The sequence below is a fragment of the Pleurodeles waltl genome, chromosome 4_1 (genome assembly GCF_031143425.1).
Source record: "Pleurodeles waltl isolate 20211129_DDA chromosome 4_1, aPleWal1.hap1.20221129, whole genome shotgun sequence".
Classification (NCBI taxonomy): Eukaryota; Metazoa; Chordata; class Amphibia; order Caudata; family Salamandridae; genus Pleurodeles; species Pleurodeles waltl.
The window spans coordinates 441,268,241-441,284,364 of NC_090442.1; the positions used below are offsets into that span (position 1 = coordinate 441,268,241).

The window sequence follows — 16,124 nt, forward strand, 5'->3', positions numbered from 1 at the left end:
AGCATGTTAAGCCTGTGAGTAGGTGGGAAATATGTGGACAATTTGTGAAAGTATTATGAAAAAAGATCCTGGAAAAGTTAAAGACAAAGCACTTAATCGTTCTGACAAAGCTGATGAATGTGAATCCCAACAATATGATGGCTTCTTTCTTTGGAATAGACGCGGCTGAGGGTAGACAAATATATGTTGATAAAACAAAGCATGAGCCATCCTAAAAATTGATTGGGGTGTCTCCCAGTTTATAAGTGAACATATAACATGTACCTTATGATTCATAGCATTACTAAATGCCAATCTCATTTTAGTTCTGTTGAGCAACCTGAGAAGTTAAAAAGAGAAAACTATAACAGAACCCTCATTGCAATGTCATAAAAGTTCATTAAGCATTTGACCATTGCCAAAAAACTGATAATCCCTACATTCAATCTGATGATATGTAATGAATTAGGATTGTATAGGGGCTACACACAAAATATTTTATAGGCTGAATTACATTTATATTTTAGTGATTTTTAAGAAATGAAATGCAGTGTTTAGGATGTACATATAATGGGGAAGAAGGGAAAAAAGGAAGCTACCATACAACCCCAATTGCCAAGTACAGGGCTACAGACAGCAAGAGCCCAAAATGTTCAGAGCTAAACAGTAAGAGTTGTGCTAGGAGAGATATAACAAACAGAGAAAGGTAACATTATAATAACTCTACTCACTGTGATGATAAAGTCACATCTAGAGCAGTGTTTCTAGAGGTCACATCTCTATAAGTTATGATATAGCTTGTAGACAGTGTAGAGAAAGAAGTCTTCTAAAAAACAGCATTTAGACATTGTGTGATCCCTTTTTCTAGTTTTGTACCACAATTATGAACTGCTCAGTAAACAGAGACATGCTAAAATGGCCTTAGTGATAAGTGCACTATGAAATTATGTGCATTTATTTCTCTTACTGCCATCCCTATTACTGTGAGACTGGCTGCATGTCAGAACCCAGACTGGTAGCGGGGAATAATAAATTATTAATGATTAGTCAGTTGTAAAACCACAGTAAAAGAGAAAATTGCCATGCCAGCCGCATCTCTGCTCATCATAAAATAGTGACACAGGCTACTTTCCAAACCATTTGTAGTAAATATCAGGTCACTTTGAAACTGGAGTGACCTCTGACAGCCATGCCATATGAAACACATGGATGAATATGAATTAAGTGTTAATTTGAAAAATCAAACATGATGGCAGCCGACAATGTAATTTGATCTAAAAAATAAATCGTCAATCAGAAGTGAGTAAAATATTATAGTTTTGGGACTGATGAGATAAGGAATATTGTATTCTTGAGCCAGCATAAGAGAATTCAAGAATTATATATAATTATCTCTGAAGTTCCTTTTCCTTTTCAGATATCGCCCTGCTGCTTACAACCCCTCTTTAGGAAAACTGCCTGTTCAGTAGCTCAAGTGGAAAAGCACAACAGCAGGCAATTAATGGACTAGATTTACTGCCTGAGCATTTATTAAATACTAATGCTACCATCCCACCAAATCTTTCAAGAAAGCATAATTTGTCACCCCTATTCTGTGGGGCATCCTGGGCTTGTGCAACTAGATTATACTAAGATACCCTTGAAGTTGACAGTGATAAACCATGGTTTATGTCTGTAAGAGGGAAATGCAGCAAATTAGCCAAATTAGAATAATAAGTCATTGTGAATTTTCACATGCATGGAAAATTAGGAAGATTCTTGAATGAACAAAAGTATAAGAATTTTGTTAGGATAATTTACAAATAGTATGCAAGTACTCATTTCAATCATCCGTGCAATTGGCATTTCAGAAGCAGCCCGAAATGAATAAAATCTCCTGATTTCTAAGATGTGAGACAGCCAGTATTCTGACCTGCCCTACACATCTCTTCTAGCCAGTCCTGCATGGGGCATCTGTCTGACTGCTGGGGATCCTTGACTTTAAGGAAAATTAAGTCAAGACGGTTCAATACTGAGCAGGACCATAGTTTGCTGCTATTTCATAGGGCCTGAGTGAACCAAAATGCTTCTGGGGAGATAGTGGAAAATGTGCATTAGATGTTGGGAAACAGCTGCAACTGATATCACGGGCACTAGTGTTGATACGTGTGCAGGATAAATCATCTAAAAAAATCAAGAACTATATTTTGTCATATAAAAAAGGTTTGTCGGATATTTGCAAATTCCAGAAGACCATCGGGAAGCACAAGCATCTAGTCAAGGCATGGCTGCATCATCTCATTTCAATCTTAGTTTTCTTTCTATTTAAATCTGTTATGGGTTTATCTTCATGCTTAGACAATCCTGTTGAGGTTCTGCTGGGTAAAACGTCTCCTTAGCCTAGCTGGATTTCTTTGAGCTTTAAACGGGTGACTAATCTCAAATGTAAATATGTTCCTCAAGAAAAATCGGTACATCTGGCCAAAACTGCTTGCTGGTTGAACATACCTAGAATCTATATCCTACTTGTCGAATTTTCTGATGAAGAACTAGCATTCAACAAGTGTTTCTACTTTATCTGTCAATCATACTTGAAGCCCTGCTTGAATACATACTTTAGTTTAGTTTGGCCTACTTGAGTTTTCAATTCTCCAAAAAACATTCATAAGTGGAAATGCCGAAATGTGTTTAGGACTAACTACTAACTTCAATCTGACTGTGTACATGCAGGTTGACCACTTGTGAGAATCAGTCCTGTTTGAACCATCTGAGAATATTTGAACATGTTTAGTTACTCTTTCACTTTCCATTGACTTGCTACACTTTTCACTTTCTTTTGTCTATTAATGCAGCATTGTTTTTAATTTTTCTTCAATACAATACATATTTTGTTTTGCATGACTTTGAATAATTTTTCGTATCTCAGACAAATAATTTTCTTCATTTGTTTTATTATTTGATTACAGGGTTTTTTATTATATAAATGTAGGATAGTACATATATTTCTCGGCTCTATTGTTGTTACATACTCTGACTTGCTGCTAAGGCAATGTAACAAAGGTGAGCCCCCTTCTCTCCTAGTCTGCCAGTGGTTCTGGTGTCTGGTGTTCTTCGTGCGAAGAATGGTGAATATGAATACGTATTAACTGGACGTATGACATAATATTTGAGTTTGAATTGAGAACCTCTCATTTCTTAATGGAATGAACCAGAGCCAGACTGTTTTCAGTGGAAGACTACTTTTAGAAATAGAGGTCACAATATGAACCCGAAAATGTGAGAAGCTTATGGATATTGTAACACAGTTTCATGAGAAAAAGAGTGGATGTATAGGACAACAAACACAATTGGATGCAGTCACAGCAAATCGTGTAACATGTCCTAGGTGTTAACATACAGTAGTTGGGAATATGCACTGATCAACCTCTGGGACCTACAAGAAAAAATGCAACTGTAGGCATATTTGACCAGGTGGTATTTCTCTACTGTCTGGTTCTATGTTTGCATGTGAACTCTACCTAATGTGTTTAGGTGTTGACTGTTTTTTATGAAGTAGATCTATCAAATCAGATTCACAAAGGTATAAGACAAGAAGGGGGGAATGAGGCATCAACTAAATGTCAAGTTTTTCCTAATATTGATTCCTTATTCACTTAGGCTTTAAGCGTTCTTCCTCTCTCCCGTCTCTATTTCTGTCTTTTGAGCCCCTCTGTATTTTGGAATGACCTTCGGGTGGCTTAAAGTTTTGCTGAAATACAGTCACAATATCATTTTATATGAGAAGTTGAAGGGGGTTGCCTAGATATCTTTATTTGAAACCAAAACTTTGCTCCAGGCTTTTCAAAATCTACAGTTTTTTTTTAATCCAGTTTAATGCATCCCTGTCAATAAAGTCTTTATGGGGAGTGTTTTTGTCTACTATCATTTGCTGCAGTATTTTGTGCTGTGACGTTCATAAGCGCAGTTATCTACTAGAGACAAGTTATCCACTTTAATAATCTGTTTGACAGTAATGCATTTACAATTCACTGGGGTAGTGCCGGCACTTTCTGTCTCTTTTGTTTCCACTATGGCTATCCCTTCATTCCCCTCCAGCCTGAATTTTTTAATTTCTTTAGGGTGTTCTATCCTCGACATCATTCACGCTCGAGTTGCTTGTATTTCCTTGTCCATGATGGAACATGGAGAGCTACCAGTAGTCAAATGTATATGTCAAACGTTCTTATTTGAACACAGTGGAATCATGCATGTGCTGTGATGCAAATATCTGGAAGAGTTGTAAGGACAAATTTCGTTGTATTTATTTGTCACTGTTGGAGTTTGTTTTCTGAAATGGGTTATCATACAAACACTATTTTAAAGCACAAGGGTAAACATGTGTCCTTCAATAAAGAAGCCATATGACTTAACCCTCTTCCACATGCAGCCTGGTTACTGACATCTACAAAAGTTAGACAAAAAGCAACATGGTACCGAATGTGACAACACACTTCTTTCGCTCACATGCACAAAGGATTCATTTTTTGTGGACCAGAATGTCATTAATAGGTTAAGGGTTTATTTGCCTCTTGCCTCTAGGTTAAGGACACATTTCGATACTGTACTTCGAATATTGCTTATTCCTCAACTATATCACCTAACACTGCCCATTAGACGTCCCCTCTATTAGTTAATTAAGCTACATAATGAGGCTAATAATAATTGTCTGTGTTCAGGGGATGTGGACAGATTCCCTTATGCAATGCATGCCTATTCAGAGCAAGCATTTACTGAATTCCTCAGTGTGTATGCTTGGCATAAGGGATTGGCACTATCATTATCTGTGCCTTTGTGAGTGGTTACCGACTAAATGGGTTTAGAGCTTGTATAAAAAATGAACTGAAAGCAGACTGCCATCAATCAGTGGCAGCTCTCAGTGTCTCTCGTTTATCATTATACTGTCAAAAAACCTCTTACACCTTTTTCTAACAATATCTCCATCTCCCTGAATTCAATAGCACAAAAAGCATGGTTTATTTTGACTAGTATCTGGGCCCCCAAATGACAAGTTGATTATCAGCGTATGCAAGACCCATTGTCCACTGTTACAATGAGCTCAGTCTGCGGCTCTCGGGAAACACTTCAACTTGCTCCCACAAGAAAAGCAAGAAAACTCACCCGAAACACTGTCATTTCTTCCAACAAGACTTCCTCCAAATCATGCCACGTCTCCTTGGGAATTGAAACGACTTTCAGCACTTTTCCAGCATCTTCATTCATGGAAAATGAAAAATAAAGAGATCAGAAAACATGCCACACTTTCCTGCTTATCTTTCCCATAATTAGAGAGTGACAACTACGGTTTCATTTGTGATGAATTATGTGGCACAGCTAAGACGAAACGAAAGATGTCGGCACATGTCAGAGCAAAGTTCTGGTGGGAAGAGATGGTCAGCCTTAGAAAGAAAAAACTGCAGACAAAAGAGTCTTCTGAGCACATGCAGATTTATACTGCCGAAAAAAGAGCCATTAGTACAAAACAGCGATGACAAGAAGAATCCACTGACAGCTTTGTATAGATGCTTCTGGGACAGTTTGAAGGTGAGATTTAAATGAACCAGTCGAGGTTAAAAGTACACAGTTGCAGGGGCATATGGTGCAATTCACAATGTACAAACTGTAGATGTTGCAGGCTGTAGTACTTTTTTTTTGCTAAAAATTACAAAAACAGCTTTTTGATATTGTGCAAAGAAAGACAGCAAAGGGTTTGAGTCACAAAGGATTGAGTGTGTCTTACTCCTGGAAGTTCAGTAGTATGTCACTCCTACGTTACGAAGAAGCACGACTACTAACAGAAATATGTGCATAGCCCACAGACCGTGAATCAGAGAAGCCGTCTCTGAGGCTTAGAGGTATTGGATGAGTACACAGAGCCACATAGACAAATATGAACAGAAACTGTTTATAAAGAGAACAGAAACATATCCAATAAAATGTAAAATTTTTAACAGCATGGGCCACAGGGACAAAAATGTGGACAGAGTTTAGGATGGATGTTAAGGTTAACAATAAATGTCAGTAGAAAGGTTGGCCACCCTGCTGTACAACTCATTAAATATGAGAATAAGCAACTATAGAACTTGATATACAGCAAATATGTTGTACAAATGTACGATTTTCTGAATGTATAGGGAATGTAAAGTCATTGTAAAAAATAAGGGGCATATTTTCAAGCTTTTGGCGCAGGGCAGCGGCACAGGCCTTCTTGCTGGGCTGCTCTGCATCAAAAGAAAAGGGCAGGAATGTGCTGTTTCTACAAGATACACTGCATTCCTGTCCTTCTCACCTGTGCCGGCTCACAATGGGCTGACGTGTGCCAAAGCACGTCATGGTGCAAGGGTTTCTGTGTTGTGGGGATGATTGTTTTTGCACAAGAAGAGACACCTTCCTGCACAAAAACAATCATGAGAAATGCTTTCGTATTTCTATGTGTGCTGCACACATAGAAAAAGGAAAGCAAAACCAAGAAGAATTAAAGGTATTTCTCCTGGTTACACCTCCCATAGGGAGGTGTAGGATTTTTGACTCATTCCTAGGTTTACAAGTCCTAGTAAATCTGGGAATGCTTCAGAATCCATGGATGTTACATGGGAACACCAACCAACAGCAATGCCCATGGAACGGCTCCCTGTTGCAGGGTGATTCAATGCAGCAATTTGAGCTGCGTTGACTAAGTCTGTATTTACAAGGCCATTAAAAGACATGCAGGGTAGCTTTAGGTGGCCTTGTAAATATGGCTCTGCAGTGTGCACCATGGGCCATCAATAAAAGAGACTTTCCGGAGGCGCAAAGGGCTTTGTAAATATGGCCCTAAGTTTTTCAAGATATTGTTCAAAGACAGAATACATTACATTTACCTCCAAGTTCAAACCCATTCTACAAACTGAAAATTCTAGAGAAAGAACTGTACTGTGTTACAATTTCAAATCTTCTGTTTAATGTCAGTGATTGGCTTCTCACAAAGCCGATAGGTCTAGCTTTAATGTGCTAATTCTTGCAAAAACAGATTCACAAAATGCTCTTTATATGTACTACATGGTCAAATGTGGTTCAGCACATTGAAGCCAGTTCCGCAGTAATTGCCAATGCTGGGGGGAAAAGGAGCATTTAGGGTTGATCTCTGTAAAAAAAGTATACAGTGTAAAAAATAATTGAATGTGACAAACAGTGTGATCATTGAGCACACTTTTCAGAAACAAATAGTCCTTCATTCACTCCAAAGAAACCACTTTCAAGAGGGTGACACACAATAGACAAAATGCTTGAGGTGAGGAGGAAAAACTCCCCTGGGTGGGGTTAAAGACCACTTTAAAAAAAAAAAAGAATTGGTAACAATAGATTTGCAGAAATGCATGGTTAAGCAAAGCACAAACATAATTATGCATGCTGATTTCAACGGGACAGAACGCTAGATAGGAACATCCATATTCTTTTATGGAAGCAATTCTAATGTGATTTAAATATTTTGTCTCTCTTTTATGCAACTAAATTGCCTGCAATAAAGGTGTGTGGGTGACTGAGGGGCAGAAGGCCTGGAGGTTGAATATTTAAACAATAAGGGAAACAATACATTGTGTATTTTGATAAAAAATTAAGTAGAAGGAACTTATCTCCAGTTTAAGGCAATAGGTAAATATTTGCTTAATTGGAGAATAACAATTATATCGCTGGGCAAGATAAGGCTGGAAAAATGTGGTACCAGAGATCTAAATTCAGTGGAAATGTTACATTATATGACCAGCCATATGCCTCTCAAAACTGTGTGTGTGTATATCAAGCAAGATGTTTATCTAAAGGATTGTGGAAATGAATATCGGCTTTTAGATTGTCACAAACATCCAAGACATTGTTCTATAACTATAAACTGTCTTTCGTTATCTCATTGGCTTGATTTAGGTTTTTCAATCATAAGGAATCGGTTATTTAGAGTCACCAGGTAATACATAATGTGGGAACCGGACTCACTTAAAGTTGGAGTAAGTAAAATGATTTGAATACATGTGAAGCATACACCGATAACAGATAAAAACACTAATTACCATTTGAGAATCATAAGATATATAAGACACTAGCCTTCTAACTCAGACCTAAAGAATTTACTTCCAATCACGGTTGTATCAAAATTGTATAAACAAGGCTTCATTCATTAGCCTCTCTTACAAAAGACTTGTATGATTACAAGTGGTACAACCTCATCACTATTACAAGGTATAGCAACACATTGCTCCAATTCCGTCTCCAAGCTGGATACCTCTTTGGGCTTGAAGTACATGCACCACCACCCCAACAAATCCAGGTTTCTACTGATGAAAAACCTAAACATCTTGACTGCAGAACCGACTGTAGCTGGGAGAAAACAAAAAACTAATAGTGAACACGGTGCTCTACCTGAACCCCACATGAAAGAAACATGTGCAAGCAACCTGCTGATTGAATGTTTTAGCTAATCTCAGGGGTGTGTTATTATGACTCTACACAGGTCTGACCTTCTAATAGCTGGGGTCATTCTAGAGGGCCTTGCGAACTTTGTGTAGATGTATCTCTTAATATGTCACCTTTGTGGCTCTATCAAAGTTATGTCTTCAATGAACAGATCTAGACATAGGGCCAGACCGGCCCTGCTGGGCATCGGGTGTTTTCTTGAAGGCTGGAAGCATGAAGGGGGCACTTTTGATACTGTGGGAGGGGGGGCAGGGTTTGTAGCAGTGCAGTCATTTTAAAAGCATTGCTCTTTGTAGAGCCAGCAGTTTTCAGGCAGCAATAACAGTGCCAAGATGACTCTCGTAATTAATGTACATGCTGGAGAGAAAGATCAGAGTTTTGTCTAATTGCAGTTTTGACTTCTCTAAGGATGCACAGGGAGTTAACATTCCTGTTGCAAAGAACGTGTATGTACTATGCAGATTAGAGAACAGTATTTCATGTGCATAGGCAAGATGGATACTATTTTTGTCATAGAGATCCTTTTGTTACTGTGCAGTTCGTAAGTTAAAATCATAATTTAGCACAGTGACTATGAACTGCCATCAAAGAGATGAATGCAAACGACATGGTACAGGTTATGAAGTTATGTTTTTTCCCAGTCTTTGATTATCTTAATGTTGCTAAAAATGGTTTGGGTAGAAATAAATTGTTATTACCAATGTCTACTCCAACTGCTGTGTTAAGTTCTGAATCCTGAACACTTTTAAAAATGCCAACCAGTATGGATGAAAAAACTGGTGGTCTTGAACTGGAATGAGCATTCCTGTTGCCAGGATACACTTGAACACATGTCCACATGCCTGTACACATGCACTTACACACTTCTACACCCAAACAAACACACCCTCACTCACCCACGCAAATGTGACATACACACCCACTCACACTGACAAACACAAACACTGCATACACGCACGCATTCACTCCCCCTCCCCTCCCCATGCGCATACATACATTCGCACACACACCCCTTGCACCACATGTACGCCTGCATTTACTCCACCTCCCCATGCACATGCATATATTCACACGTGCATACCCCTGCACCGCATATACGCATGCATTCACTCCCACATGTGCATACATACATTCACACACACACCCTACAGTGCATTCCCTCATGCATTCACTCCCCCATGCGCATACATACATTCACACACACACACCCTGCACCACATACAGGCACACATTCACTCCCCCATGTGCATACATACATTCACACACACCCCTCCTGCACTGCATACACGCACTCACCCGCTCTTCCCATCCACTCACACACTCACCCCGCTTCTCCGTCCACACACAATCACTCACACATGCAGACATGCACCCACAAGCACTCCCCCTACCCCAGCATTCACAACATTCACACAACCACTCACACACTCACACAGACACACCCTCCCCCGTCTGACAATCCACTTACCTCGTTTGTCGTGTAGGTCATCTGGGAGGGGACGAGTCCTGGTGTTTCCACTGCCGGCAGCGCCTCACCATCTGGACACCGCCAGACCGTATTACGGATTGTAATATGGTGTGTGGTCTCTTTTTGGTGTGGCGGTACCAGTGGCGGTACTGCCTCTGCACCACTGACCGCCAGGACGACTGGCCTCAGAATTCCACCCTATTTCAGGCAGAGGGCAGAGATCAGTCATATTAGGGCTGTCTTAAGACCGCCATCACTGGTGGTATTTCGGCACCTGATGCTTTATCAGTCTTTGGAAAAGACCGCTGAAGTCGTGATGAGTGCAATAGTGAGCTCATTTGCACAAGCTTGGTCTAAGACATGGGTACTAGCAAAACTGTTCCCAGGGCCGAAACAGTTTGGTCTGTAGTGTGTCAGAGGGCTGCCTTGATACCAACAGGGTGGTGGCCAGAGGTTAAGGTGGGGGTATGGGAATCAAAGTATGTGTATCTAGTGGCTGAATTGCACACCAGAGAACCTGGGATCAATCCTGACTTCCCAACTTTCCAAAACGTATGATTCTAGACAATTGTTTTATTTACCTTTCCCTCCTTTATCTTCATTATCACATATAAGAAAACCTCAAAATACATGACTTCAGGATGTGTGCTGTTCAAACTTCTCCTGTATTCCAGAGGATTCCTTGTGACAACTGGCTTGCCTCTTGGTTCACTATTGGCATTGTTGTCAGGGTGGGATGAAGCATGAGTGTTTCTAAATCCATGTTTGAAAGACCTCACTTTAAAAAATCAAAAATTCTTAAGTTATCTATAAACTGATATAGTAATTGAAAACGATTTTGTATGTTAATGAAATATATATTTTTTTAATTTTGAAGAAACTTGATCATGTTGTTACATGTTTGCTGCAAGATGTATGAACTAAGGATTTCCTAAAGCTAAGTAGGGCACAGCACCTTAGTTACTGCCTTACTTTAACTTCAATTAACCTTTAAATTAATGCTTGCTTGTTTATTTAGCAACTTTCAAATAAACAACTAAGCAGCCAGTGCTGGTCTTTGACGACGGGACCTGATGTAAAGGCTAGGAGGGCCATACTTTGAATATCATTGGTCTAAGACAAGAACCATCTACCCCTGCACAATATTTATGCCACTCCATACTTAAGGGCTAACCTACAACCTCAGAGGAAGCACTCTCTTGGCACCAGATACTGCTGTGGTTGACTTACGTCCTTCTTGCCAGACTCTGCTACGATACACTAAAGTCAGTCTCAAAATCTGTGAAAAACATTAGAAGCATCTTATATGACAGGCAGTTAAATGGCCCATTCCTTTGAGTTCGGTAAACCGAGTACCTTTATTTTTGGGTATTAGTAAGACCGGTTACTTACAGCAATTACAAATGGTGGAAGCGTGGTATGAAGCACCATATTAAAATGCAAGGTTTGGGAATTGAAGATTGTTACCTTTCGCGCCTCCTTGTTTATAGCCAAATTATGGACCCTAGACGTATTGCTCTACACCCAGATCGATGGATTACCCCACAAGGCAGGCCTTGCCTGGGTTTGACTTTCTCCCAACTGTCTCGCAGTCTAAGCAGGAGCACTAGGTGATGCAAAGTCATTCTAACGGTGATAGCTCTCTTAAAGGAAGGATGCAGGTATGTCACCCACCTGAAAGAAATAGTAGTCAAAATGTGATTTAAAATCGCCTGGCTTTCAGCTATGCAAGGGAGAAGTGACAATATTGAATCTTCCAAACGGTCTAGTCATGAAAAGTGTTAGTATGCAGAGACAATTAGCTTAACAGGAAAATATCCACATTCATTTTGCAGTGCATTTACTCTCTGATCGGAAGCCAGAGTCTCAAACAAACTCAAGTCCTAGTTCTGAATTCATAGCTGATGTGTTTCCTTGCATAGCAGGGCTCTACATCCCATGCTTTGTCGTGCAGGAAGCAAAACTTTATTTTCGAAGTTACATGACGTCATCTAGTCTCTGTCAGGGTTCAATCACATGACTCTAATAAGGTTCTGGTAGAAGAGTTCTAACGTGCATTTTCTGATCCACGATATTGAATTCCTTGTTTGAGTTAACATAAAACAAAATGGACTTTGGTCGTGCATAACTGGTTATTTTTAAAGGGCTTCTTTTTGTCTTGCTGAAAACTAGCAAGTTCAGATGCACTTTTATTTGTTTTGGCTAAGTAAGTATAGTACATTTCTAATCACCAGAGAAGGTAAATTACTTATGATCTGGCTTCATAAAGATTTTCTTTCCATTTTCTTTTAATTAGCATACATGTTCATAGACTCCAGTATTTTCTGAACTATAGATTGTAGTAAACCAATCAGCAAATTTCAAGGAATAAAAGGTTGTAAAATAAAATTAATATATGCATATACTGCTTCTTCGCTGTGAGGCAAACACATGTAGATAGTAACTTCAAAATACATTTCTTTGAGTTGTATGGTGTAATTTTCCAGTTACCATATCAATTCAACATCTCCACGAGATTTCGACAATTTCTGAATATTTACATTTCAACCTGGCCCTGGAAAAGAACTGAAGGACACATTTCATAAAAAAGTAATGCATGTCAGTACAGCAATCTAAGCTTCTGTGCGGTGTCCTGTGAGAAACAGACATCGGGATAGTGCCACACCAACTGGGATACAGCACTGATGCTCTCTCCCCTTGCACTGAAGCACTCTACGCTGTCATGCACCAGCACATGCCTTTGCACCACAGTGCAAGGGTGTCTGCATGATGTGTAGCATAGGTTTTGCACTGTGAGTGTACTCTTCCAGTACAAAACACTATGTTTTTCGAACTCTACGCTTTAACATACTTTACAATGTTTCCAATACTTTGCTTTTGTGCGCTGTACAATGCAGCACACTTTCAAAGTTTAAAAGGTTTGGAGATATTTAAAAAATGCTCCAACTTTATACTTGTTTTGTGAAGGCATATTTTTGGTCCTAGTCACCATGACTAGAGAAAAGGAGAGAGAGAGAATAGATAGATGGAAATAAGCAGATTGCTCGAGGAGACGAAGTGGGTGGGGTTGGTTTGAGCACTTTTGCCAGGGCTGCTTTTGGTTTCCCAGCTCAGCCCTGCAAATTACTATCTATTTACGTTAGTAGATAGAGATTTGCAACAAAACCCAAGGATGGCTGCATAGGAACACCCATGAACCACCAAGAGAAGTCCCTTTTAAACAAACTTTGCATTCCTTTACTGCTTCTTTGCAGTGGAAATCAACTTTTGTGTTGAAAAATAAACCCCAAAAGCAATTTCTACCAGTATGCATCAATGTGGGTGACACAGCAACAGCTCAAACTGTATGTAAATCTGTGCCTTTTCTGTATCAAGATTGTATCACTCTTTACCTCACTGAGGGCACCATGTAGTCCAAAAATGTAGTTGAATGTATAGGATGGAAGAAAGCAATAGAAAACAATCAAACATGCCATTTAATTGTATAATCTCAATATCTGCTGATATTAGGCCACGTCACATTTACAGAGATAAGGTACAGCCAAATGTTATGGAGAAATAACTGATCATCCTCCTATAGGAAGATAGCGAATTCTAAGAAAGTTCTTCCAGTAATTAAGATCTATGTAAGCTCTAAGCGACCTTTAAGGTGCATGATAAGACCCAAAGAGTGGCAGATAGATGCCATTGAGTTAGTCTGCCATTGGGGAAGGTAGACTAAATGCTTGGGACACCATTTGCATTGCCCAAAAGGCTCTCAAGTTCTTCCCACCGAAATGTAGCAACTACAGACATAAAGTTGGAGAAGGAGGAAAGCAGCTGTGTTGTAGATGTGCAGTACATTGCATGGGAGTTAGGGAGAAATGTCTAGGTCAATCCCACTTCCATAGTTAAAAGTATTTGAGAAGAATGTTAAGGTGATCACGTATTTTGGAAAGGGTCCAGCGAGGAAAGGACTCTGCATACGGTTTTGCAGAACTGGAACATGGTTGGAGGACATGTGAGTGAGCATTGATCATTTTTTAAAAGTAACCCCAAGTTTCTGACCATGGGGTCTGCAGAGAGAGTTGCTTGGGTCTTTGGGTTGCAGGAGTGAAGAGATAGAAATTTCTCCCCCAAACATAACGATTTCTATTTCGTTTTTGCTCAGTTTTAGAATATATGATAGTATTTAGTCACTGGTGGTACTGAGAAAGTGCTTTCAGTGGATTTATAATCATCTTTCTTTATTAGGTAGAACTGAAAATCATTAACACTGGGATCAGAGAGGAGAAAGGGTGACATCATCAGTGCTGCTAGAAAGACATTGGATAAACATGCCCTATAAAAAAGAAAAACCCTCAGAGCTTCACATGTATAGGCTGAATAACAAAGCAAGCACATTCACCCTCTGAAGGTGCACTAACAGGAAGGAGGTGGGTAATCAAAACACTGTGGAGCTTATTTGCAAGCCCCTTGCACCACCTTTGTGTCACTTTTTGTATGAGAAAAAGTGACACACCAGTGGAGCAAGGGGATGTAAATAAGCCCCTAGATGTCTCCTATTGGAACCCAGTATGTTGGGCCATTTATAATTTTCCCTGCCCTGTCTGCCATGCTGTGCATGGGAAGAACAGGCAAGGAAAATAAGTGAAGGGAGCCTAAATAGTGTGGTATGACCATCATTGTGACCCAGGTTCCTGTGGAGGACAGACTGCTGAGTCAGGGGTTACCACCCACAGTAACTCAACAGTTTCACGGCTCTTAATAGAGCAGGGAACTGTAGGTTTTGTGGGGAAAAGGTCTGCCAATTTACAGCATTCTTCGTACTCACCTAACTCCTTTGTGCATCAATAGACACCATTTATCAAATAATAAATAATGTAGATCAATTTACTATATAACTGCAGGCTAACCGCTTTGATTAAACATCATTGAACTAGCATTTCAGCATCAGTGATATTTCCCACACAAGACGTGCTCACAAAGAGACTACTAACAAACAAAAACTGTCACTTCTGCCAATGCACATGAACAATCATAATGTTCAGTACCATTCCCACCCATTTACACAAACACAAGACAAAGTACCATTTATTCAGACTCAGTCATCTGATCTGTTGCACAGGTTGGTTCTAGTCCGGTTGCCTTTATGTCTGACTACTGCTCTCACTATGTCTTTTTGCCTATGTTGGTATGTCCACATGAATAATCAATGATTCAGAGCACTCCTCTGTCAAATGTAACAATGGATGTAAATATTTTCAAAAGTTTGAAATATTTAGTACACTTGTATCCACCCTTAGGTAGCACATGCAGTACAGGTGTGTGTGTGTGTTGACAAACCTTTGTGTTTTCATTTTGGCATCAGTGAGTTTTTCCAAAGTTGGACAATGAGTGTTTGAATAACATCATTCCTTTGAACACTATAGTTAACTTGTTGATCTCTATGACTTTGATTGTGGCAAAGTCCTGCCATAGAGCACTACATTCATCCCACTAAAGCCACTCTTCCTACAGCAGCTCACCTGATTATGGGTGAACACAAATACCAGCATATGACCTTCACTCTCAGAAACCCACACAAGCTCAACGTCTCAGCATGCATCAAGTTGTAGTATGCATGAATCATCTATAAATACATGCGTACAAACGAAACACACTTTCTCTCTTCGAGAAAATGTGCACCACAGTCATATGGTCTTGAAAATACCCAAAGTGAAAAAAAAAAAAAAAAAGGAGCAAACTAATTTTGATTTAAACTTCCATAAATAATTCAAGACCCTTCACTTCTCAATACAACTCAATACCTATCCCATTGTCTCAGCAAACAAACATACCCATTTACTGTTCAGTATACCATGTAAATTGTTGTGATAGTCTGTAACATCCTTGCCACCCTATTGCTTACTTAAATGACCATCTGAGCTAATGCCCACATCTATATAAGTACTTTGCTGATTACTCTTCCAACACAGTGGCTGGGATTGCATTTTATAACTTTCACAGAATAATTTACAAAATTAAAGGATGATGATGATTACGTGGGCCCTAATTTAAGAAAACTTTTCTTGTGCCCCTTAGCACCCTCTACGCCACCATGTGTGCACCGTGCCATATTTAATATATGGTGCACCATGGTGGTAGTTAGGGAACTAGTGTCAGAATTTTTTATGCTAGTTTGGAGCTCTGCAGTATTTTGACACTAACCCTGCAAAGCCCATTGATGCCCATTGTA

General features: G+C 39.5%; 1 protein-coding gene across 4 annotated transcripts in view; it reads right to left on the bottom strand.

Annotated features, from left to right (window-relative positions):
• Positions 1–16,124, bottom strand: part of SEMA3A (semaphorin 3A) — a 428,574-nt gene that overhangs the window by 81,265 nt on the left and 331,185 nt on the right. For all 4 annotated transcript variants that reach the window (XM_069228709.1, XM_069228710.1, XM_069228707.1 and 1 more), the window contains one exon: positions 5,116–5,207. In XM_069228709.1, coding sequence (XP_069084810.1) covers positions 5,116–5,207 — 92 coding nt within the window. The remainder of the gene's footprint in view (positions 1–5,115; positions 5,208–16,124) is intronic.